The sequence below is a fragment of the Acanthaster planci genome, linkage group LG15 (assembly GCF_054643075.1).
Source record: "Acanthaster planci isolate LZ-2023a linkage group LG15, COTS_SCS, whole genome shotgun sequence".
In the NCBI taxonomy this organism is placed as follows: Eukaryota; Metazoa; Echinodermata; class Asteroidea; order Valvatida; family Acanthasteridae; genus Acanthaster; species Acanthaster planci.
In genome coordinates, this window is record NC_141791.1 from 3421242 (window position 1) to 3445759 (window position 24518).

Consider the following 24518-nt stretch of genomic DNA (forward strand, 5'->3'; position numbering starts at 1 on the left):
ACAAGACATCGTCGACAATTTTTTCTCGCTGTCCACGTTGCCAATTCACATCAAATCCGCAGCATAAAATGATGAAAAATCGCTTTGGAAAGGGCAGACATCGAAGTAAGTACATTGTGGATAACATTTGGTTAGAACTTGGAAACGGTTAATGGGTATTAGAAGAAAAACGAACGTTTGAATCCATTGTTTTTGGTTTGTGTTTTTGATACATCATGGACGTGTGTGAGTTCGTTGCGTTGATGCACATACATGTACTGTATATGTACTGTAGTCTGTACTCTACAGTGTATTATGGGGCATCACTTGTACATGTACACAGCAACCGGCTTGCCAACCGGAACCGGCTTTTTTTTCTCACGTGGCAAAAATAATGCAATGCCGGCATATGTGGTCGACTAGATCGTGTACGTGTACTCTGTTCATTCCTACCTCCATGTTATGACACAGCGTTAGTGGCGTTCTTAATCTTAATGATGAAAGTTTCCATCGCACATAATATTTTGATAATGTTAAGAAAGTAGGCCTAGCAGGCCCAGTACTCTAGTAGTAGTAATAGTAACAGCTATGGAATGATTAAAATCAAATACCATGTTGGAACAAATAGTTCGGACCTAATTGTTTTTTTTCTGTCGCTGCCTGAAAGGCCAGCGATTTTGTCACACGTTTCTTCGTACCCGTGCCGGCATGGTCAGGGCGTAACAATCAGCCTGTCATCGAAAATGTCGAACTTACTACTAGCTTACGAGGAAGCATTTCAGGTTTTTTTATTTGGAATATAGCAAAGTCACAGTGACTGCAGTTCCGCGCATTCTGACTCTTGATATAGTTTTCAGTTTTATGAGTTACAAGTAAACACTTCGTTTATTTTTTACAAGATTTTCCCTTTGTAACCTGTATTTTACAAACTACATGTATCAATGATTCAACATGAATTATTGGATTCGCCTCTTCACACAGCACAGGATCTGATCCGGGACTCATTCCAGCCACAAATAAGCAATTTGGGGATTTTTTTTTCTTAAAAAGGGACTCTTATTCTTATAAGTCCCAGCCTGCAGCTTTTATTGAAAGAAAATTTGATTTCCTTCATAATAAGTACAGGGATGATTATAATTTCATGTCACTACTCTTGTTAAAATATAAGCTGAAGAACTCTAAAAAAAAAAAAAAGTTTCCAAAATGGCATTCCATGTGTTATGCAAGTGAAAGAGGATATAACCACGGAGCTGCCCCCATGGCACAACTAAATGCAATGAGGTTTTTAAAACGTCGCTAATTTCTTTTGTTTTCACAAGTTTCTCACAGAAGAACCTGACAATCGTGTCAATATGGTTCTGCAACTTTGAGAAATTATTGGGATTTGTGTAATGAGAACTGTTTCAATAATAAATTGCCATGACTTTGATGCAAACTTCTGGACTACATTTGAAGTGTTCATTTACATGTATTTTAACCCACTGGTAACTGGGACATATCATCTAATCCTGAATATTTCCCACTTGCTTAGTTTTGGACTGTGCTTTTTTGTGTACTTGTAGATGTCTAATGACCATAGATAAATGTACATGTGTATGCATATGTTGTCTTGTTCAAACTGGTTAAATTCTCAATATGAAAAATTCAAACCCTAGTTGAAAAACGTTCATTTTACAATGTGCATGTTATACGTACCTCCAATTTAATTTATATATTGGCATAAGACCGCTTTTAGACTTGGTTTGAAAAAGACAAGAATGACTACATGTACAATAAAACAGACTTCATTTCAGTTGTCCCATAAATTCCTTCAAGCCTTGTGTGTGAAGACTGTGCAGGCACATGTTTTCCCCGTTGTTTGATATCGTAGATAATTATGTTATTTCTTTGAAAACTGCGCACAAGGGAGCAGCAGGTGAAATTGTGGGCACAAAGAATAGGAGGAAACAGTGATGGCCATGTGGGCAAAAACCACATGATTATGCGAGGAGTCTGGGCGGCATCACTTAGGAGCCAGTGGGCCATAGCCTCCCCATTCAGCAGCCTCTGACTGTTATGTCATTCAGCCCGTTCCCCACTTGATCCACCAATTGACTACAGCCTGTAAACGGCCTCCTCACTGACCCACAACATTAACATTACCATCACCACATAGGGGAATAAAGGATTGCACAGAGCTGAATCACCTCAGTGGTTGAAACTGTACAACTGCTGTCCACAATTATTCTAATAGGCATTTTTGTGGTCTGCAGAAGGGATAGGTAGTTTGTACCAGCATAATCATCCAATTTCAGTGGAGAGTTTCTTCTTGAAATTCAGATCTTTTAAATTTGCTAACGTTTACATGTCAGGCCGAGCAAAAAATAAATAAACAAATAAATGAATAAATAAATAAATAAATAAATTGCTTTCTCTTTCTTTCCTGTTTCTGTTTTTTACATGTTTCTATTCTAATTTGAAGTCATTTTTATTTGTAGTTTACAGGTATGTAGATTTTGTTTTTGTCAATTCTGCTTTGTCAGAATTTTTTTATGATTTAATTGAAGAAAATGATATTGATCATGGATTAAGAACCTCATGCAAGTTTACCTAAAGCAATTTCATTTGTTGCTCACTTGACCAATAGGTAAACACAGTGACTACTCACAATGACAGAAATCTCTTTTGTTGAAAAGTTAGAATCCACCGCTGTGCAAGTGTATGATTACATGATGAATGTGACTGCGTATAATGGAGCTCTAATGCTGGCTGATATGGGACACAAAGCTGCTCCGTGTGGGTCTTTTTGGACTGGTTCCAAGATGCAATACAAGTTCTTACTAAATAATGTAAGCTGTCTGGCTGGCACCAGTCCAACAATCATTGCTCTGGCGCTCATACTTAACCTACCCCTATCTGTAAATTCTATCATTCGTGGATCATGTAGAGGGGGCCAATCTAACCTGCATAGCGGCTCCTGAAGGTCTCACCTAAACCTGATACAAACAGATACTCAAACATCCCAACAAACATACAAAATTTGTAGAACTGTTCCTTCCTCTTAACATAATTGATTCTCCTCAACAATGACATCAGTAGTGCTGCATTTGAATAAATTAAAATCTTAAATTAAAATTCAGTATTCCAACAAAATCTCTCCGTAATACAGAGGGGAAGTCACCAACTTAAAACAGCTCAAAATAAAAATGTGCGTTGATGTGACTTGGTCATCTAGAAACTTGGGGAACATAGAGCTGTGAAATTGGTGTACACTTGTAGAGCCTACCCCATTTGATTCCTTGTTGAAAAGAAAGGTGGAGTTCCTAGTACCGATTTTGTTTGTTTATTTTTATCACCCAAAACTTTCACTGCTAATGTCGAGACAATTTCCAGATGATAAAAGTGCTTGCATCTGTATAACTATTCAGTTGTTCCTGGAAACAACATTTAGATTTTTTTAATTTCACAGAGTGTGACATGGAAACATACATGTAGCATGGGGTACACTGCATGGGTAACATTTTGAGTGGGAAAGCGCTTTCTGTGTTGTAACATGCTTCCTTTGGAACCTGACTGTGTGGTAAAAGATACTGTATATGTTTCCACCCCCCCCCAAAAACCAAACTTTTTTCTCTCAACTGTTCTTAAGTTCACTGCATGTTCTTTCAAAACATGCTCTTGTCGAGATCCCAAAAATAAACTTTAAAAATGGTCCCAACCAAGTCATGCGATGGTCCCAACCAAGTCACGTGATGGTCCCAACCAAGTCACGTGATGGTCCCAACCAAGTCATGTGATGCCATAGTGAATGGTGAGGGATCAGAGGGTTAAAAAGGACAAAATGTGCAACATTTTGTTAAAGTTGTGGGCAAAATGGAAAGACCGTCTTGACATGCATTAGGATTTTTCCCCAAAAATCCTAGTTTCACCCCAGTCTCCAGCGACCTCAAAGTTGCCCAACGTACATTTATATGTACTGTACATGTAATGTAACTCCAAGTTTGGAGCATATTGGCTTGGTTTTAAGAGTAAATATGTCAAATGAAACTGACTCTTGAGCTCAAGATGAAGTGGAAGAAAAAACTTGACACTTTGGAGAGGGCCCAGTTGGCACTGAAGTGACCAAAACTGAGCAAAAACCACCCCTGCTGTTGGTTATCCAACATCTTGTATGACATACATGCACTGTCCTTGTGTTGTCACATTATAAAGTGATCAAGTACGGGTTATCATATGCATAATTTGTAATGAGTAAAGATGGAATTTGTTAAGTACCTTCAAGAACGATCAAAATGCTTGCATGAAGTAAAACGGGGTGAAGGTTGGTGGAGACGACATGATGCTAGCATACTGTAAGATTTGAGTTTTCTTAAATTGGCTTGGTGCCATTTGTCCACATGCAGTTTGGAGTTAACACAGCGTGGAACAGCAAACACGGGTAAATGATGAAACAGTGAATCAAGGCCGTTTTCCAATACTCAACTTCGGCTCCGTCTCAGGCTTCAACTGTTTTTAACTAGCTGACATTGAAGCTGTAAGCGCAGTAATTAGTTTGATAGTGCCACAGAACATCAAATAAGATGCAAGAAAGCCAGAAATTACAGCAATCCAATGTAATAATTCAAATGCTTCAGGCCCACGATCGGGGATTGGATTTGGGAACGAAGCCTGAGACGGAGCCCAAGTCGAGTATCGGGAAAACGGCCCAAGAGTGATGCAGTTTCAAGACCACGTGGGATAATACGGAGACCGGCTTTGTGCTGTCAGGGAAAGTGCACTTGGCACCAGTTTTGATGTGTTTGTTTTGATGAAGGGACCATTTGTCAAGCTGTACTGGCACATGTTGGTGCACATGTGTTCTGCTTACATCCAGGGGGCAGGTGTAGGGGTCGAGGCATGACTCAAACTGGGACCTACATTCCTTGACCTTGTGACCTCAAGTGACCGTGACAGATTTCCCCAGTCTTAATACCCTAACCAGACAGGGGGGGAAATATCTCATTAAAACAATGAGTTGTCGCCCCTTCCCTACTGGCACTGGCTGCTTCCATATTACTCAGAGATCCTGAGATGTCCTGTTTCAGACAACTCAACAAGTTCCTGATCATCGAGTTGCATCGTGTACGAATACATGTAGTTTTGGTTGCCCATCTTTGGCAGTAAGAAAGTCCTCGTGACAAACTTACCAGCAGAGCTGAGCATAACCTCCATCAAACACCCTGACAAACTTGGCCTTCGTCTCTTGTTTAGACTAGAGCTCATCAAGATTCTTCACGTTCCCCTCATGCCGCATCTGCACATTTGACTCATTCCCTGGACTTCTTTTGATCTTATTTTGGAAGACGCCATTGAAGCTTAGCTCAGTACTTTACTTGTTAAGGCAAGTTGTGTTGAAAACGGCCATGAGCGTTGAAGATTACTCCTCTAGTGATGCACTTCTAACAGCAGGTAAAGTTTATTTGTCAGCCCATGCACAGAAAGATAACCAGCAGCAGCCTGCACCATCATCTAAAATTGAATTTAGAATATCATATTAAGCTTCAGAAGAACTTAATGTATGTGATTCATTCTCAAAAATATTTTTCATTTTGAGAATGTTGGATAAAGTTCTTCATAGTTTCAACTAAACGTGAACGGGGAATTTTTGTGATCCTACACAAAATATTCCACTGTCTTTGTTTTTACTAGATGTTGCACTGGGAGGCATCCCCCCCCTTCCCGCCATAGCCAAACCAGCCAGTAAATTTCTTGCCTGCATCCTATCAAAGTGCTCCAACCTCTTTGTTCGCCAGCCCTCTCTGCTTCTCCCTACATTTTTCTTCTTGTGGTTAGCCACAAGTCCAAGCCGGGGGATTATTGACCCCTTTGTTTCCTTTTTGAGACAAATCAATATTTGGTTTTTTTTCTTTACTGGTGCAGCTGTACTGCCAGCTGTGCCGTGGACTTGTTTTCTTTATAACCACAGGAAGCGGTCTGTGACGTTACAACTTCAGTTAATCAGTGTTGTTATGAAGCCATTACTGATATGGATGTGGATTTTATGATGTATGATCATACACTGATCTATATGTATTTCAGATTCAAAAAAGATTGTACGAAGTCTATCCACCCATACTAAAAACTTTGCATAGTACCCTTTGCAGTCACCCTAGCCATCCTGTGGCATGTAAAATTTCACAATACAGACAGTTCTTCAACTCGAGTTGAATTCTCCGTGGGGTTTATCAGACTCTGAGCAGCCCTCCTTGACTATGAGTTCCAAGTGATGGGTTAGCTTTAGAGGGGTCCTGGCTCATCCCTCATCTCAAAAGAAGGCGGGTGACCACAACTATGTCAGATATGGGAAGAATGCAGTTGGACACTGGGTAGGCTCATGAAAAGAAAGCACTGTCTGTGAGGATGGCCTTTTTAATAGCTCCGTGGTGTAACAGAAGGTCAGCTCAGTACACACTGTTGATGATACAGGCAAACCAGTGGGCGTCACTTGAGCATCAAGTTACACTGGTGTACTGATTTTTGAGATTCTTTCAAGACACATTCAATTTGCTAAGTATAGCAGTGTGTGTACGCACACTCCCACAAAGATACCGAAATTTGTATCCTTGTGGAGACATGGCTTTGTTCTCTTGTGCTAATTCAGCCGCGTGTGAAACGATGTTTTCAAAACTGCTCCCATTTCAACATGAATCACTCTCCTGGACTGAATTTTCGACCGAATGTCCCTCAATAGTCAATTGAAACACTTCAATTTGCAACAGATTCTTACACATTAAAAATTAATCCTTTTTGAGCAATTTCCAAATATCATTTTTGTGAAATCCTCGTGGAGACCTATACACCTTTAGAAATTCCTTGTGGAGACCTATACACCTTTAGAAATTCCTTGTGGAGACCTATACACCTTTAGAAATTCCTTGTGGAGACCTATACACCTTTAGAAATTCCTTGTGGAGACCTATACACCTTTAGAAATTCCTTGTGGAGACCTATTAGAAATTCCTTGTGGAGACCTATACACCTTTAAAAATTCCTTGTGGAGACCTATCCAACCCCTTCTTCTGGGTCTCCACAAGGCACCATATTTTGAAACACTGTACTCGTGGGGACATACACTCGACATTTCGCCTATTTTGTGGGGACCGAAAATGTTGTGGGGACTCAGAAATGTCTCCACAACTCGGCTCAAATTTCCCTCCCAAAGAACTTGTCCCTTGAACGCAGCGTATGCCTACCCACACATACACTGTACCACATTGTTCTTTGCGAGCTCAAACAAAGTTACTAGCAAGAAGGTCCTGCATTGGATGACTTGTTCTGCTGATTTCAGTGACATACCCAAGGGGAGGCTTGGGGGAGGGGGGAGTGCATGCCCTATGTTGTCCCCAGTTGCTCCCCATTGGAAATTGGGAAACAAAGAAAGTTATAGTTATTAAGAAAATACTGGGACTTGCACCCCTCCATCCCCCCCCCCCCCCCCCCCGTGATATCCAGCTCTCCCCACTGGCATCCCCACGGTGAGAACCCATGGCTAGACTGCTAGCTGATTTCAACGCTTCAAATAAAGAACACTTTAAAACCAGTGAGTGTTAAAACTTGACATGAACTTACAAGAAACACCAATGACACGCATGTTTCTGGCCAGTGAATATTAAAACATGTACAGGGAGACATGCAAGTACATGTATTAAGTACCCTTCTGTCTGGAAAATGTCTTCCAGAAAGTTTGTCTGATAATCAGTGCTTGCAATGAATGAAACTTGAAAGGAGAGAGAGAGACCAGTTTGTTGGACTTGTTTGCACCTCCAGTTTATCTTTCAGGGGTGAGATTTCTCAGCTTTTCAGCTGATTTCAGCTTTTTTGTTTGGGATTTCAGCTTGTTTTCCTCACTGGCTGTGTACAAAAGTACAGGAGATTTTCACAGTTCAGCTTCTTTATGCCTTTTTCAGCTGTTTTCAGCTGTTTTTATCATTGGTCAATCTCACCCCTGTTTCTTTCCACTTTGTTACGTGCGTGCTCTGTTACACTTGTGACATCAGATGCAATTTCCTGATGTGGAAGTGGGATCGTTTGTCAGCTCTATATTGCACCTGGTGGTTACCATGGCTTACCTTTCTGAGCAAACCAACCCAACTTCTGTGTACTACAGACTCACTGAATCAGTCCTTGTTTTATAACACGGGGCATGATGACTCATGTTAGTTAATGCAAGGATGTCACCCATACCAAATTGTACTAGGAGTGTAGATCTAAGGGTACGTGATTAGTACCGGTAGTTAACACTACTTCCCCCAAAGTTTGATGCATCATCCTTATTTGTATTCCTGGTTAATGGTAAATGGATACATGTACCAAATAAAAAGCACATTGTTTGCTTTGAGCATGGAATTAAATACACACGTATACAGTTTGGGTGTGTGACTTCTGGTTTTTAGTCACAGGTGATGAACTTGTGCATATAAAAGAAAAGTGACACCGAATCACACCATGCCAGATTGTCTCCATTTGGAACATTTGGCAGGACTACGGGGGAAAAAAGACACTGAAGCATTTTTTTCATTTGCGATAAAAAAAGGCTTGTAACTTTAGTTACGTCGGCTGAAGTTGACCGTCCTGGGGGGGGGACTTTGTATAAGTCACTGTAGTGCGACACTTTTCTAAATTGAAAGTATTGCAAGACAGACAAGCTTTTGTGAGAAATAATGCTGAGGAGTTTCTTTCATCGGAGGCGAGAGGCACAATGGAAAGGTACAAGTCTGCTATTGTGTGTCGCTGCACAGACTGGAGGCATTGCCACAGCAATTTCCCAGGCAGGGAGATAGGAGGACACGGGCAAACAGCCAAAAAAGAGAGTGTGAAAGGGCAATGTTTAACGCGTGAATGGACTTCCTTTATGAGGTGTACATGGGAAAAATGTTGCTTTTTGTCGTGATTGGTGGCATGTAGCATTAGTTTCTGCCAAGGCATTTTCCACCGTAGCAAAATGTTCTTTATTTGTTGTGTTCTCACAATAGATTCTGTTCAAGAAAGATGTCTGTTCAGAGTTCATGGCAATCTGGAGTCATTGCCATCTTGTTATTTCCGCTAAATTTTTACTTGTATAGGCCTACATGAGCCGCATAACCTGTAATAAACTAAATGCGCCTGAATCAACCAAGGTTATTACTGTTGACAGATTTCCTTGTTTCTGTTCTGAAAACAAACAGAAGAAACTACCGTGTATCGAAAACATCCATTTTTCATGGATGGTTGCCAATTGATCCGGGTACATGTACTGGTAATTATTCGGCTCAGAATGAGGAAGTTTTCTTCACTTTGTCTCTCTCTGTTTCTCTCGGTTCTGAACTTCAGAGTTCCAAGATGACTGGGAGAGGTCCAAGGAGCCAGTCTTGGAAGGGGTCACCTTCTACGCCAAATACCTGGGCATGTGCCTGGTCAGCCTCTCCAATGATGAAACCCACACTGCCGAAGCTGTGAAGCGAATCATACACAACGTAAGTGCACTTTTTTTCTCTGGAAATCTTATCATGGTTGTCTACATGTGCCTCCGCTTAGTAGGCAAGTGAGCTGTAAAACGTGGAAATGTCAATTTTTATCACAGATTGTGTTTTTTCTTTTATTGGAGTGTGACAAAGTGACCTTTAAAATGAAAGTTAAAGGTCAGAAAAGGAGACTGGAAGTATGCGCCCCACCCCGTACCCACATTCCTATGTATATGGCTATTAATTTATGGGTGTATGGAGGGTTACGTGAATAAAGCTCAGTTCTAGTTGAATCCCCATCCCTGAAGGTTTGTGGAGCTACATGAATGGGGTTACCACATTTGTCAGGATTTCATTGTTTGGAGGAAACAGAGGAATTTTACAGGGTTGGAGGGAACGACTTCAGGAAATGAGGTAGTGAAAAGAAATCCAGTTTTCACGGAATAAAAGCTTGTGTAGGGGTGTATGTGGGGTGATAATTGGGCAGTCTCGGCACTGACTTTGCTGTCTCTTTTGAGTGTAGTGTGTGTGTCTTTATGGAAAGATGCAGCAACTGCCCGCCGGTGGCTTCAAGGAGAGCAGTGTCCAAAATTATATCCATGGCTAGTGCTGATGACCTGCAAAGCGAATAGGAAAAATAGGTTTAACTAACTGCCAAGTAGCCATCAAACTCCAACAGCAGGTTTCGCTACATGTGGGTTTTGTCAGGTTTGGTACAAAAATCGATGAACTTCTTGTTGAACTTTGTCGGACGTGGTGTCAATCTGGCCCAGGGTGATGGTGTTGGATTGTTGGGACACGCAGGAGTCGATTTGCAGGGTCTGCTGTCTGGCTTGCTGTACCAAGGGTTGAACCATACTTGATTTTGTCAGGATTGGTACTGCTTCAGTGCAAGTCATCCTATACTGCATAGACCCATCCATACCATATCACTCAAACTCAAACGAGTCAATTTATTGGAGTTCAACAGGTTTGGTACAGTGACCTGCATGTACAAGTACATGTACATGTACAAGTGCCTGTTGAAGTTTGTTGGGGTCAGTATGCTTCCTAGTAAAAGAGCCTAGTTACATGTAAGCTATATCCTGGTACCATCTCTTTGCTGTGTTTGCTTGGATACAATGCGTATTGTTTCTTTGAATTGACATTCAGGTACGTGTATATAACAAGTAAGCTGGGTCGTTCACCTCCCCTGATCCCCCCCCATTCCATGTAAAATATTTTGCAAAGCTGCTGACCAGCTCATCGGAGGTCTTCCAAAAACTGCTGAGCTTGACAAAAATTCTGATTGTGAGTCCCACTCTATTCCAGCTGGATCCAACTGCTACCGGTATATGTACATGTACAGTATTCTGTACAGGTCAGAGGTCATTTGGAAAAAATTGAATCAGAGAAGGTCTGCTCAATGCTGCATTTTCTTGCATACAGCAGTTTGCAAAATTGACAGTTTGTGGTTGATATGCAGAGAAAACTCCACAATGAATTGTATATGAGCTGTTTACTCCCCAGGGAACTGAGATGGTATTTGGAATGTTTCATGGGCCCTGTGAGCAGGGGTAATAATAATGGAATTGCGCCTTGATCGGTTTTCCGGATAAATGCGCTATATAAAAACTGTATTATTATTATATATAACGGTTTGCCTGTACCCAACGTATATTAATAAGCACTGTATACGTTGGGTACGGGCAAACCATTATATATAATTAACATCTCCCCAACGCAAAAATACATCTTGAAAATGTATTATTATTGTTACTATTATATGCAATGTACATGTAAGTTACGAAGTCCATTTTTCTTTTTGGTGGGGTTTTCTTCCAGGCAAAGTACCACAGTAAACTTTTGTTCAAGAAGGTTTCCCTGACAGTGACGCCAAAGGCTATCATTCAGACAAACCTCGAGAGGCCAGAGGATGTCCAAGAGGTTTCGATACACAGGTACGGTAACCACACCAGCCCCTAGCTCCCACACCTGTCTCCACCCCCGTCTCATCACATTGGGAGCATGACACTTTTCATTGGCAAGAAGTTCTCTCTTCCAAGTGTCATGGAACCGAGCATGATTTCATTTACCTGATTCTGTTTTTCCTTGTTCTGTTAGAATGGCCTCTTCTCTTCTATATATAAATTTTACGTCAGTTTCAAAGTTGGCTTAGGAACAGCGATTGTTTTATATTTACATGTAGCAAGGCATTTTACACAGGAACAGAAAAAATAAGACACAGGTAATGTGCCAAAAATAACCCCATCATTTTACAAATTTTTGGGGATCTCTTTTGCTTTGTTTGGTTTAAAATAAATACAGGTTTTGTTGTTGTGTATAGCTGGATGCAAAGGTTTCTGTACGAAATTATCATATTGTCCATTTTTTGTACATGTTCATGGTCGTTATCTTGCAACCAGCCGGACTGTTGGAGTGAATTGAAGCGTGGTAGATTTTATTTTCAATCCACCCACTCACAGGTATAAATTACATGGTAGGAGGATTGCCTCAGAGGTTGTTTGTACTTTTAATCAGTTTTTTCATGTACATGTAAAACTGACATCAGGTATTGCTAACAAAAACAAAGATATCTCAAGTACTGGCATATATGTACAAAGTTATGACTGTGCTGCTATCACAAATCTGTCCGGACCTTTGAGAGGACGGAGAAATCAAACATTTTCTGGCTTTTTTTTTTTGCTAGTATTTGACTCCAGAGTACATGTATGCTCAGCAATCTCCAGAGGTATTTGAGAGAGAAAAATAAATCGTCCAGAGCATGTACATGTACCAGTACATGTATATAGTGTGTAATGAATGCCAAGTTAAATGCCTCGAAATGTTTTCAGCTTCATAAACTAAATTTGATATGCTTCCTTTTGTGCATGGCCAGGTATTTTCCATTCAGATAGCAAAGGGTAATTTTTTTTTATTAATTACAGGTTTTTCCCCAACCCAATGTACATGTGTATATGTATTTATATATGTATTTATTTTTAAATGAATAAGTTGGGGCATTTGTATTGTAAATACATGTACATGTGCAAGTGTTGACTTAAGTTAAGGGGAGACATCTCCAATGGTCAGTGCTCTGCTCTGCTCTGTCCCAGATGTGCCCTTCATTGATCATCATTACCAGACTGGTATGCAGACAGATGCTGTCTTAATAGAAGGCAAAAGTAGTGACGTAGTTGTAGACGTGTACGTAGTAGTAGATGTGTACGCACTGTATCACCCCGACTGATTGACCGCTGCATGACCCCGGCTAAAGGAAAATACATGTACATGATGTACACACGTACGTACGTGTACACTCACATCCAACACTACAACACAGCCCGCACACGGGGGCCCCGTTTATTATGAATGACATCCAACCAGCCAATCATTTATGCAGGGATGCCAGAGGGTGCATCAATGGCATGTATACATTGTAGCATGTACATGTACGAATGCAGGCAATGGGGGGGAGGCTGGAAGCTGGACTCAAGGCTGCTTTTTCCCCATTTGCTCAAGGTCGTTGCATATTCATGAGCACAGGTGTCAAAAGACCTTGACGTAATTGGTCCGTACAAAGGTCTTGATGTACATGTACTGTAAATTGCTGGGAAAGCAAGTGTAGTGCAGTTCCAGTGAGCTGTCTGTTTTGATCATACATGTAGGACATTTCCTTGTGCCCCCTGTGGTCGTGCATAACAGAAAATTCTGTTCAGTCTAAAAAAAAAAAAAACAAGCCAGACCAAGCGTGATGAATTTGCATGTACAGTGCTACTACTTTTAACTACCGGTAATGCGTAGACAAATGTACTCTCGGTTTAAATTAAATGGCTGTAGGTACTTTGGGGACATGCATGAGAGAACACCACATTCATAACCTTTGAAAAGAGAATGGATGTACATGTACACGTACATGTACCCAGATGAGCTGAGGCTAGCTCTCCTCGGTTATTGCATTGAATTGCTTTCCCAGTCAAAACATGACCTGCTTTTTATAAGTTCACCCTAGACTTGCGCCAGTATGCCGAGTGACCATTTCACAGAATGAAGCACATACATGAAAGAACCATACAGGAACTTGTAGCAGGGCTGCAAAATACAATGTATCTTTGATCCCGTAGGAGATGAAATTTCATCTTGTCATGACTCCAACCTTGAAACTTTTTGTGCTTAATCTTCCTGGGGCCAATTTCATAGCGCCGCTCAAGCAAAAAATTTGTTTAAGCGTGAAAAAACCTTGCTTGACAAATCAGGTTACCGACCAGAACTTCTTGTGATGTATATTGTTTTCATGGTATTTACCTGTCTTTTGGTTAGCATGACAATCACATAGAGTTTGAGCTGGTAACCTTTGTTTATTAAGCAAGGTTTTTTTTGTGCTTGGAAGCAAATTCTGTGCTTAAGCAGCTCTATGAAATTGGCCCCGGCTGATGAAGATGGTCAGTTGAATTTTTAAGTAAAAAATTGTCCTCAGCAATTCTAACAATTACAATGTACGTTCCTTTTTTTGCTGGTTAATTTCTGACGGAATGTACGTGAAATGTAGCATTTTTGAATTTCCGGAAAAGTATTTCCTTTTTGGAACTGAGATTCATGGTTCAGGATGTTATAAATGTACCTGCAAAAAGGAGGAATTTTTGAAAACCGGCATGCTGTGAAAATAATTTAGGTTGAAATATCACTCATTAAACAGGAAATCAAAAGTGAAACATTCCCGTTGATTTTTTTGGCCCCCAGAAAATGAATGCTGCTAACATAATTTTGTACAATTTCACTTAATTTTGTAAATGATTTGTGTGTTGGTGTTTAAAGAGACATGTCAGAAAAATGGGCAGGGTGGGGGGGGATTTAACTAAATTGAAAAGCTCTCCGCTAACAAGAACCACTAACATCATTTGCACTGTGTAATGGTGCACATTTATGTATAATTATACAGTGCATTTAGTTGTTAGAAGCCAAGTTCATGTAGGCTTATTGTGTACGTACAAGGTGCATGCTGCCTTCTGGCGGCTGCCAAACTGTGTCAGGTGAATACCTCCCCCCCACCCTCTGGGAGATTTTGTGCTGGTAGTCATCCCAACCGCAAACAGCAGTAAAATTTCAGATCAAAATTTATTGGAACTCCTACACATCTCTTTTCCCCCGCCCCCTGCCCCGGCAGGATATCCTACTGTGCAGCCGACAAAACCAGCGATAATAAGGTCTTTGCGTTCATCGCCAACAACAGCATCACCGAAGCGCTGGAGTGCCATGCCTACCTCTGCTCCAAGAGGAAGATTGTAAGTTATCTCGCAGTTATGAACGTGCCTGGGATTACCGTGATCAATCATTTGGAACTTTGATAGCATCTCCATTGAATCCTGAAGGTATTGGAAACTTAATTAGCCTGAGCAAGAATTTCAAACCCTTCAAGGATTTAAAGAATTTTTTTAAAGGGAATAAACATGTCCTGGGTGATCTAAACATTGGTTTAGAGTCAGGTTTTAAAATGGTCAGGAGATTGGACGCTGATAATGTCCAAGCCAAGGCCATTTATTTTTTGAGTCACGGTCTAAAAAGAGATATAAATTTGCAACGATTTTGTTGAACAATTTTACTTCATATTTTCAAACATCCCTCTAGTTCATGTTATGGTGCATGTATACATGCTCCTCTCACGAGTGGTCATAATCTCGTTATATGGAGATTGGCGCATGCGGCGTGCACTGTTTATGACTGGCCACATGAGGGGCTTTCGACCAGTAGGAACGGCTAACTTGTCTGTATGAATAAGAATTTCTCTACAGGGAAAGGTATTTGAATTTTTGTTTAGCACAGCACTTGTTTGTTCTTGGGTGCGTTCGAACGAGTTTCTCGTGTTAACACGAGTATACTCCTGAGTGCTCGAACGGCTTGAGTACTACCCGAGGGTCAGCAAGAGTATACTCTCACTAGAGGCGGAGTATACTCCTGCACCCAAGTGTAATGCACATGCACCCTATTCATGTAAACAGGAGTAACCGCGCGAATGTACCCCTTGTTTCATAGCCATTGTAATTATCAAAACCTTTTTTTTTTCAATATGCAGGCTGAGGCGTTGACGCTCACAGTAGCTCAAGCTTTCAACATCGCCTTTGAATTGTGGGAACGTGAAAAAGAAGAGCAAGACATTGTGTCAGACGACAGCAAGGATGCGCCACCATGTATGATTTACGAAATTACTTTATGAAAAATTAGATAAACAAAACTAAGACTACTATGCATTCATTGCGCAGCCAGCGAGAGATTCATGCACATATTTCTGGGCTGTGTTGACTTTACATTGTGTTTTAAACTTGTGATGGTAACCATTAATGAAGAAATTAGGAACATAGAAATCCCCTGTCAGGTTTTGTTAAGAAGGGAATTAACGAAAGAAAGTTAGTTTTTTGGTAAATGCGGGTGGAATTTATGAAGAAATCAGTTGAAAGACTTTGGAAAGATTTAAACATCGAGGGCAATTGTGGTTCCTTGAACAGTTTCACTGATGAATTCAGCACTCTCTTAGTGGCATTAACTTCAAACATGTGATTTGTCCACAGCATCGCCGCTTCAGAAATCTGCCCCTCAAAGCATACCCAGCTCCAAATCTACCTCCAGTAGCAATGGCAGGGATGAGGCGTGTTGGTCGTCGGGTGCCTCACCTGCCCTGCCACCTTCCTTGGATCCTCCACCTTCGAGTACGAGAAAAGGTGAGCCAGTTGTAGATCTTCACCGGGCCTCTTCAGATTATCGTAGAATCACAGAAATATGATTAATCTGTTATCCCAAGTAAAAGACAAAAGAACTGCGTGCAGGGAAGAGCTCACTATGGCACGTGCGACCCTGTTTGGGAGCTATGCGTAGGATGGCTGCTATGCAGTATGGCTTTTTATGCATCAAGGAAACCATCTGACATTTTCATTATGTGGTGAAACTGTGCAAACGATGGTTTAATACCATCAGTGGAAAAGATTGATGTTCTTGGGTTGGGCTCAAATCTTGGACCTCTTCCAGCATGTTGCAAGGCAAAGTCTTACACTCCAGGCAAAGACCACACCCGGAAGTTCTGACTGTGGTTATAAAGATTATGTGTGCCGGGAAGCCATTGGCTTGGGGCTGCGGCCACTTCTCATTGACAAGTGTGTTATTGTGAGCCACAGCCAGTTGATTTGAACGATCGCCTTACCATAGAAGACCAAGGGCAAAACCCTGTAGCTCACTATCTCTGTAGCCCGCCCACATGGTTCAAATCAAAGCCCACTGGTAGATTTTGGAGGAATTTGTAGGATTGAGGAGGGCAGAGCTCAGCCACTCACCGTAATTGTACATGGAACTCAATGCTTCTTTAAACATGGAAGTACAAGGTAAAAACACTGGTTACTTACACAGTGGAGAATTTTGGAAGATTGAGGAAGTTTCCCTCCCAAAAATGGCCAGAGGTCAAGGCTGACTGTTATTTGAATATCTTTCTCCTTCAGTGTTGAAGGTGCAAGCAGAGATGGACCCAATATCGGCCTCCGCACCCTGCACGGTCCCAGTGGTCCCCCCTCGTCGCCCCACAGGCATGCCTCGCTTCTCCCCCTGCATGGTGAATGGCAATGGCCAGCATGACAGCGGCATTGACTCCTCTCTGGATTCCAAGGAGATGGACGCCACCGCTAAACTCCTTGAGAATTGGGTGAGTAGGATGTTTGTCAGTGACTAGTTTAACCACTGGCCCATCATTGCTCATATATTGCTCGTGGCCTCTGACATAAGGGTTGCTCATTTTAATATATACAGATACATACAAAAGCCCTCTGTGATCTGTGATGTGTCGTACACAAGAGAACTTGATCAATTAGAATACATGGAGGTCATGATTCATGTGGCACATGGTAGACATCACAATTTCAGAAGACATTTCCTGCTCTTGTATGAGCTATGTCCGTAGTATTGCTATTGCTGGTTTTAGGGGCAAGCTACCACAAAGGGGCCCAAGTCATGAGGTACTTCCTGGGAGTGTAGGGCTATAGCTGAAATTTGTGGTTGTGGCCGGCGGCTTCCAGCCATCAGCTACTGGTAGCAACTGAAAACAAGGGTGTGTCTTAAACGGGCTTCGAGAGCTACGGCTAGGTCTGTTGTCTGGGCGTCTCCACGCATTTCCAATGGAGCAAAGACCTAGACCTAGCTCTAGACAAGAGATTTGGATGCAGCCCAAGTATTGCCATTGAAACTATTTCACTTGAGAAACAGACTGCATTCATGTGTCGGCCATCTTGGATTGAAAGTGAGGTTTTATGTTCATTTGGGGAGCCTGAGAGTGAAAATAACACCAACAAAATACAAGTTCATTACAAATTCATGCCAGTTTATTTTTAAAGTAATTTAGAATTTGTAATAATTCATGTCTAAATGTATCAAGCCATGCACACTTTAAAAAATGAAAGTGAGGCTTGGAACCCAAAATAGTCCGGGACAACCCCATAACAGATTACACTGAACATGATAGATTCAGAGAACAAGATCAAAAATGGCTTCCCTATGAATAAGGTCTATTTCCCGTGTGTGGTTCCTCAATGTACCGGTAAGGTACATGTAAATATAAGGAGCACAAGATGGCTATTTAGACCATGCCTGATCTTCCCTATTCAACCAAGATAGTGTCACAGTGATTTACAAAGAAGTTGTGCACCTCAAACAACGATTTTCATTATTTCTTTTTTTAATCATTTTTTTTTGCAGCATATCGGAGAGGATGTTGACCTTGATGAGAGCTTCTCAAAGTAAGTGAATTCCTTTTTTTTTATCAAAGTTGGCCCATGCTGTAATGATTGCTGTAATTCTCAGCAGCCCATGTGTAAAAACGTCTTTCATGAAATCCTCCAGCACTGCCCACACAAGGGCTTAACTACAGGAAGAGGGCTTTGAAAACCATTATTGTTTATTTAATGGATTTTGCAGATAGAAACACCCGCCATGTGTTTGAATACAAATGTGGGTTTACCTGAATTTAAACAACCACTTCTCGTTTCGTATTGGAGTTGTCCCGTATTGGAGTTGTCCCGTCTACATTCCAACGTGGCCTTCCTTACTAATGAAAGTACAAAATATCTAAACTAGGGAATTAGACCTTTTGTGCTGACAGAAAATTAATGACGTGTGACCAGTTGCTGCAAGGGGAAAATGAAAGAACAAAATGAAGCTTATGACAAAAGGGAAACGTTTGCAGAACCCAGCTTGCAAACAAGCTGACTTAGAAATAATTATTTGATTGGAAAAAAAAGGAAATTTTTAAAAAAATTTCCAGACCTATTTCACAAGCAACTGTGGAATTCTTACAGTTTGGAATTTTTACTGGTATTATTTTTCGGTATCAATCAGGTTGGCGGAGTGTCGGTCTAATCCTCAACTGCTGGACATCAACGTACGGAGGACGCAGTTTGATGCCGACATCATTGTCCATTTCCAGGGGAACAAGACAGAGCGCGATCAACTCCTCGAATCCAGATCGAGTGAGAACTTTCAGTTTGATTTGCAGTCAACTTGAAATTTGAAGAAAGTGAAACTCATTATATCCAGACGTGAAAACTTATTGATGCACCGGTAAATATGGATGTAAAGTGACACTTCAAACTACTGTTATTTTTTCATGGCACGAAAAATTACCGGCCTATAAAAAAAAGCAAATTCACAAGCTGTAATTATCTGCATAATTTGGAGTGAATTGAAGTCATTTCTCTCCTTTGGTGTAAAGTGAAAAAATTAGCTGTGTAAATGAAAATTGAAGAAGTTAATTGAAAATGACGCATACTTGCAACATGCTACGTGTACAAGTTTGCATGGAACATGTACTCTCAATCTTTTAATGTGAAAATATTTTTGAGGTTATATTAATCTCACTATAAGCATGCCAAGCATGTGTTCATGGCTCAATATGTATTGGCAGAATTAATGTAGAAAAGAGCCGGAATAATTTTTGTTTCTTTTGAAAATTTAAAAATGTGGAAGCATGGCTGATGTGCTTTAAAAACTATTTATTGTACTGGTATGGTGTTCCAGAGGTCGCAGGTTCAAATCCCGCTCCAGTCAATTTCTTTGTTCATCTTTATAATAATATAAACTATTTATTTGACAACATTGCAGTCAAACCTGCATCAACCATGCATAGAGAGCCAGGTACATGTATGTGCACTTGATGGTGTTTTGCAAGGATATGCGTGTACCTGTCTGTACCTGTTATCTTGCCCTCAAAGATAGCGTTCTCTTCATGTGTATTTTCGGCCCATGATGCTGGAGTTTGGCTGCGGTTTCACAGGGCCTAATTTCATGCTTCTGCTAACCACAGATTTCTGTGGCAGTGGATCTCCATTGAGCTCTGACATGGGCTGTGTCTAAGTTACATAACTGTGGCTTGAAATAACACACTGCATAATGGGAAGCCGCTGCCGCTGCTGCCACAGATCCAAGCATAATTTAAAGATGCAGCCAAGTAATTGGGACATGGCCTGAGGTTGCTAAGCAAAGAAAAAAGCACAGAAAATACTCGCTTAGCGGGAAAGGCTCACTTACCAAAACGCTGTGAGGTTTATATTGCCTGTGACTGGTCCTCTGCTGATTTTTGCTTAACACATAAACCTCAAAGCAGTTTATGCTCAGAGCTCAAGTGTAGAATGTTATTTTTAATATGTCCTTGAGCATAGACCCTTTTGTTACAGGACGTCCCCCCAACAAATACATGTCCACCAAAACTAACCATGAAATACACCTTTTATATGGCCAGTTTTTTTTTATTCAGCCAGGGTACCAGTGAACTGGTCCCCCTAGGGCCTAAAGAAGGTAGACAATTTTGTTCAGTACTGCCGTAGAGGTGGGAAGAAAAACCCCTAGGTACATATAAACCCAGGGAATCAGTTAAGGACTGAAAACCCTATCCAAGTGTCTGCCTTGATGGGATTTGAACCCCAAGCAGCAGAAGTGGAAGGCGGGGAGGGTAAGTGTGCACTTGGCCCATTTTGCTTTCCTTTGCTTACTTTTGTAGTCGGTAATTTTCCACCCGAATAAGCAGAGATTCCTTTGCTTACATGTATGTGTAAGCGGAATCATGAGTTTGGGCCCTGACCTGGGCTCCTTTTGCAGTTGAGTTAGTAATGCTTTTTTTCTGTAGCTCTGTTGGTTTAACGAGAGCCACACATCATTAACTTTTAATCAGGTCTGACTGGTAAGAACGGACTTTATTTGGGAGTCGGACATACTGAAATTGAAAGTGAAGTTACATGTTATGCTTGATCTTGAAGAATAACACGAAATATCCTGTGAAAGCTAGTAAGTTCATATTTGTGACAAACACACTTTGATTAATACGAAATGAAAGTGAGGCTTAGAACCTACATGAACTCAGAATTAGTCTGATACCACCTATTCAACAGTTAACAGTTTATGAAACGATTCAGTGAACAAGACCAAAAATGACTTCCTCAGGAATAAGGCCAATTGTTAAAGCACACCAGCTTTTTTAATGCATCCAGAGAACTTGATAGCCGCAGCATGTAGTAACACAAGACCATGGCAAAGGGCTGTGGCTGTTGGCTAGCCACTTTCCTAGGCACATGTGCTGTAGGCAATCAATGTAAGGATGCGGCTGTGGATTTGGCCTAGCAAGAAAGAGGCTTCTAAGCCATAATACTGTGCTGTTTGTAGCATGACACAACACATACATGTACATGTATGTTGGCAAACGAGAAACCCCATCTGTAGAGTACGGAAGTGTGATATCCTTTCCAACCAGGAAGTGTAATGCACATGTATGGAGTTTGCATGCATGTTTGGTTCACATGCTAATGCCTTTTTCGCACATAAATGTACCAGTGACATATTCACCTCTATACTCTGCCTTAGGTCACAGGTGTATGTTCATAGAAACTACCCAGCGCCTCATTTTCGCTATAATCAAGATGGACCCTTTGCTTTGCACAAGCAGAAAATTAAAGTAAGACCAATCAAGTAGAAAGGGAAAGTGAAATGTATAATCCATTGTAAATAATTGCATGCTCGTGCACATTGTTCCTTAAATTGACACATTTGATTGTGTGTAAATTACTTCAGAGAGGAAATTGAAGTTGCTTAATGCTTAATGCAAACTGCTGTATAGTGAATTTACATTTGGACTAGATCTGATCTGTTGTTATCAATCAAAGGAATTGACAGGGAACTTATCAAGAGTCGATTCATATATTTTAAAAACCACTCAACCATTGATCTTTCCACTTCGAGTTGAAGCACTCCCTCACCGGCCAAAGAAAGACAGGCTGGTGGGAAGTTTTCCACTCAGGCTCATGCACTAAAGACTACATTCAAATGCTCTTGCATGCTTAGCGCATCCTGGGCCAAAAATGCATAACAAACCTTCACATGTATACACAGGATTTGCTACTGGGCAAAAACGGCAAATACTGAGATGAGCCGGAGATTAACTGGACATAAATCTCTGAAGACAGCCTAAACTAATCTGAAGACTTGTGTTCTCTTCCCCCCCCTCCCCGTCCCTTTTGCCCCTCCCTTCCACTTTCAAGTTCTGAACCTTCCTTTAACCCAGTGTACACCTTGATATGTTGAGAACACTCAGAACTTAGGACAGACATCATTGAGGCTGTTAATTTTAATGCCGGGGGGGGGGGTTGTTGTTGAGAAAAGACTTGTTGTGGTCCAGAGTATTTTCCTTTTCTTTTGTCTGTTTCCTTACTTTGTCTGTGTCAGTACCTGCAAAGTGTCTGTAACTTTTATTTAGGTTTTAAATTTTTGAAGAACAGAAATGTCAAATTATTATTTATTGATATGCTTGTCTTTTCTGTTAGTTTTTAAGTTAGCCCTGAATTCACCTTTTTCTGATATTAGGTTTATTTGAAAGCAAACTACATTCAGGTGAGTCTCCTCTACTGTCGTTAAATTTTTTTTTGGAGGAATTATAAGAAATGCACATTAGTTTATAAATTTCATCACACAGTGAAATAAATGCCGTTAGCGTGGCTGTGTGTTTTCTTATTTATGGATTTGCAGAGTAAAACTTTCTGCTTGGAAAGAAAAAAGGGATTGTTTTTTAGCATATTTGGAACCATTTCTGAGCGCAAGTTCAGCACGCCCCCGAAACAACTTTAATTTGTAACACGGATCATTAGGGTGTTGGTTATCTTGAATTGCACTTAACGCCTGGTCAACTTTCTGAGAGGGCATTGTTCTCAGATGTGGTAAATTTTAGAAGTGTAAATTCTCAATTTAATTGCTGGACCAGGGATTGGAGTTAAACTCAAGTTCAAACTAGCTTTTTTGAGGATTAGTTGCTTTTGATCCATGAAAAACTCTAGAACAATGTAATGTTCACATGTTGAAAGAATGGAATGTAAATAGTATTTCTTAGGACAGTTTCTACCTTCCCAAAAAACCGCACAAAATTATTGTTACCAGTTCTGCCACCCCACTTTCAATGTTCATTATGGTTGGAATGTAAGGTACATGTACATTTGTTCTGTTATTGAGTGCTAATGTTGATTTTTAAAAATACCCGAATGGAATATTTGTATTTCTTCTATAAATGTCATCTCTAAATTACAGGAACTCCAAAATCCTTAACCCTTTGGATCAGCTGAAACTCGCTGCTATTAAGCGTATATTTTATCCTCTGAACTTACTGCTTGTGTTTTTGTGTTGCGTTTTTACGAGTTCAGTGTGTTTTAGAATTGTATTTTTCATTTTATTTATTTTACTTTAGTTTACAGAGGTATGAATGTATCCTGGAAAAGACAATAATAATAAGTTATATTCAAGTGCTGATTGAATTAAATCCTGGAGGAATGAGGCATCGCAGTTTGCTCTGAGTGGCAGGGGACATTTTTGTCGGGTGCAATGCAGTGCCACACCTGGGGGACCCCTCAGAGACTTGATTTCGCTCGTCGCCCAGCACTACGTTGAGCAGAGCAGCGAGGGTAAATTTCTGCCAGGCGTGCGAGCTCGCTCAATGTGGCGGTGGATTTCGGTCTGAACCCCCCCCCCTTCAGCCTACAAAGGCATACCCACAGCCACAGGTCCCTTGTGACTTCTGAAACGCAGGTGGTTATTTCGTATAAAATTATAACCGGTTCGGGCGTGAATGGCATAATCTTGCACAATCCAACACTAGCAATGTTTCCTCCCAAAATAATGGAAAAGAAACGACCCTCACGAATCAAAACGACAGAGGAAGAGTGAGCACACTAAAGCGGAGGGAATATCAATGACAAGATTGAAAGATCTCGTTCAATCTGACAGTCTTCCCTGTCGATTCAGATTACATTTAAAGCAAGATATGGGATCGAGAGAATCCCCTGCCCATCGTACTGTGTTGGTCCATGGGTGGTCATTGTTCGACCAGAATTTTAGGAATTCTTTTCAGACATCTAGGGGGGATGTTTTAGGTAACAACAGTCTAGAATGTCTGTGTATAGAATTTGGACATGTGGGGGGGGGTATCTCTCTGTTCCATATCTTTCCGGGCCTATCGGATCACAGCAGAGTTTAACCGTTCATTGTTCGAAACGTCATTCTGTAACTCTTTATTAGCTGGGCAAGTTTTGTTTTATGTGCTGACTGTCTAACCTAGTTAGAAGTCTGACAACCTATCCCACTACTATCCGACAGGGGAGAATATTTATTTGGGAAATTCGATGAGTGGACCGACGTATCAGTTGCACTTTTCCTCCTTAAAAAAAATCTAATCTGTGTCGAGAAGGCCAACAGAGGGCGGTGCACTAATTTTACCATGGCCGTCGTTGATTTTTTTCAGTGGAAAAAACTCTGTAATCCCCGTGAGAAACAAGACACCAGTTCACGCTGTAGATTTGTTTGCCTTTATTGATTACAGTCATTATGACGCGTCCAAGGCCCATTGACATATTTTATGGATATTCGTCATAAAAATGTGGACAGTTTCTATTGCGGGCAGTATGTCCGCTCCCTGAAAGGCTCGATTTCAAGGCTTGACGAACCATCCCATCCAAATTGGGGGAACAGTTTTTAGAAGGGATTTCTTTATCAGGGTGGTTCAAATACGGAATAAGTGACCCAAACATGCCGTTTTACGTACAGTTT

The 24518-nt window shown here is 40.9% G+C and overlaps 1 protein-coding gene across 1 annotated transcript; it reads left to right on the forward strand.

Moving 5' to 3' along the window:
* The first annotated feature begins 6 nt into the window (after positions 1 to 6).
* ldlrap1 (low density lipoprotein receptor adaptor protein 1) lies at positions 7 to 23258 on the forward strand. The gene is made up of 9 exons (XM_022253295.2): positions 7 to 105; positions 9307 to 9449; positions 11262 to 11377; positions 14581 to 14698; positions 15487 to 15601; positions 15980 to 16129; positions 16898 to 17097; positions 18144 to 18184; positions 18783 to 23258. Exons 1-9 carry the CDS (start codon positions 69 to 71, stop codon positions 18946 to 18948), a joined length of 1086 nt encoding a protein of 361 aa, XP_022108987.1. The 5' UTR covers positions 7 to 68; the 3' UTR covers positions 18949 to 23258.
* The last annotated feature ends 1260 nt before the right edge of the window (positions 23259 to 24518 follow it).

Bases quoted from the DNA above. Each gene is read 5' to 3' on its own strand.
- ldlrap1 (XM_022253295.2), top strand. From the start codon at position 69: ATGATGAAAAATCGCTTTGGAAAGGGCAGACATCGAA. The intron at 9,450-11,261 runs GTAAGTGCACTT...GTTTTCTTCCAG, and splicing joins TGAAGCGAATCATACACAAC to GCAAAGTACCACAGTAAACT. The intron at 15,602-15,979 runs GTATGATTTACG...ATTTGTCCACAG, and splicing joins CAGCAAGGATGCGCCACCAT to CATCGCCGCTTCAGAAATCT.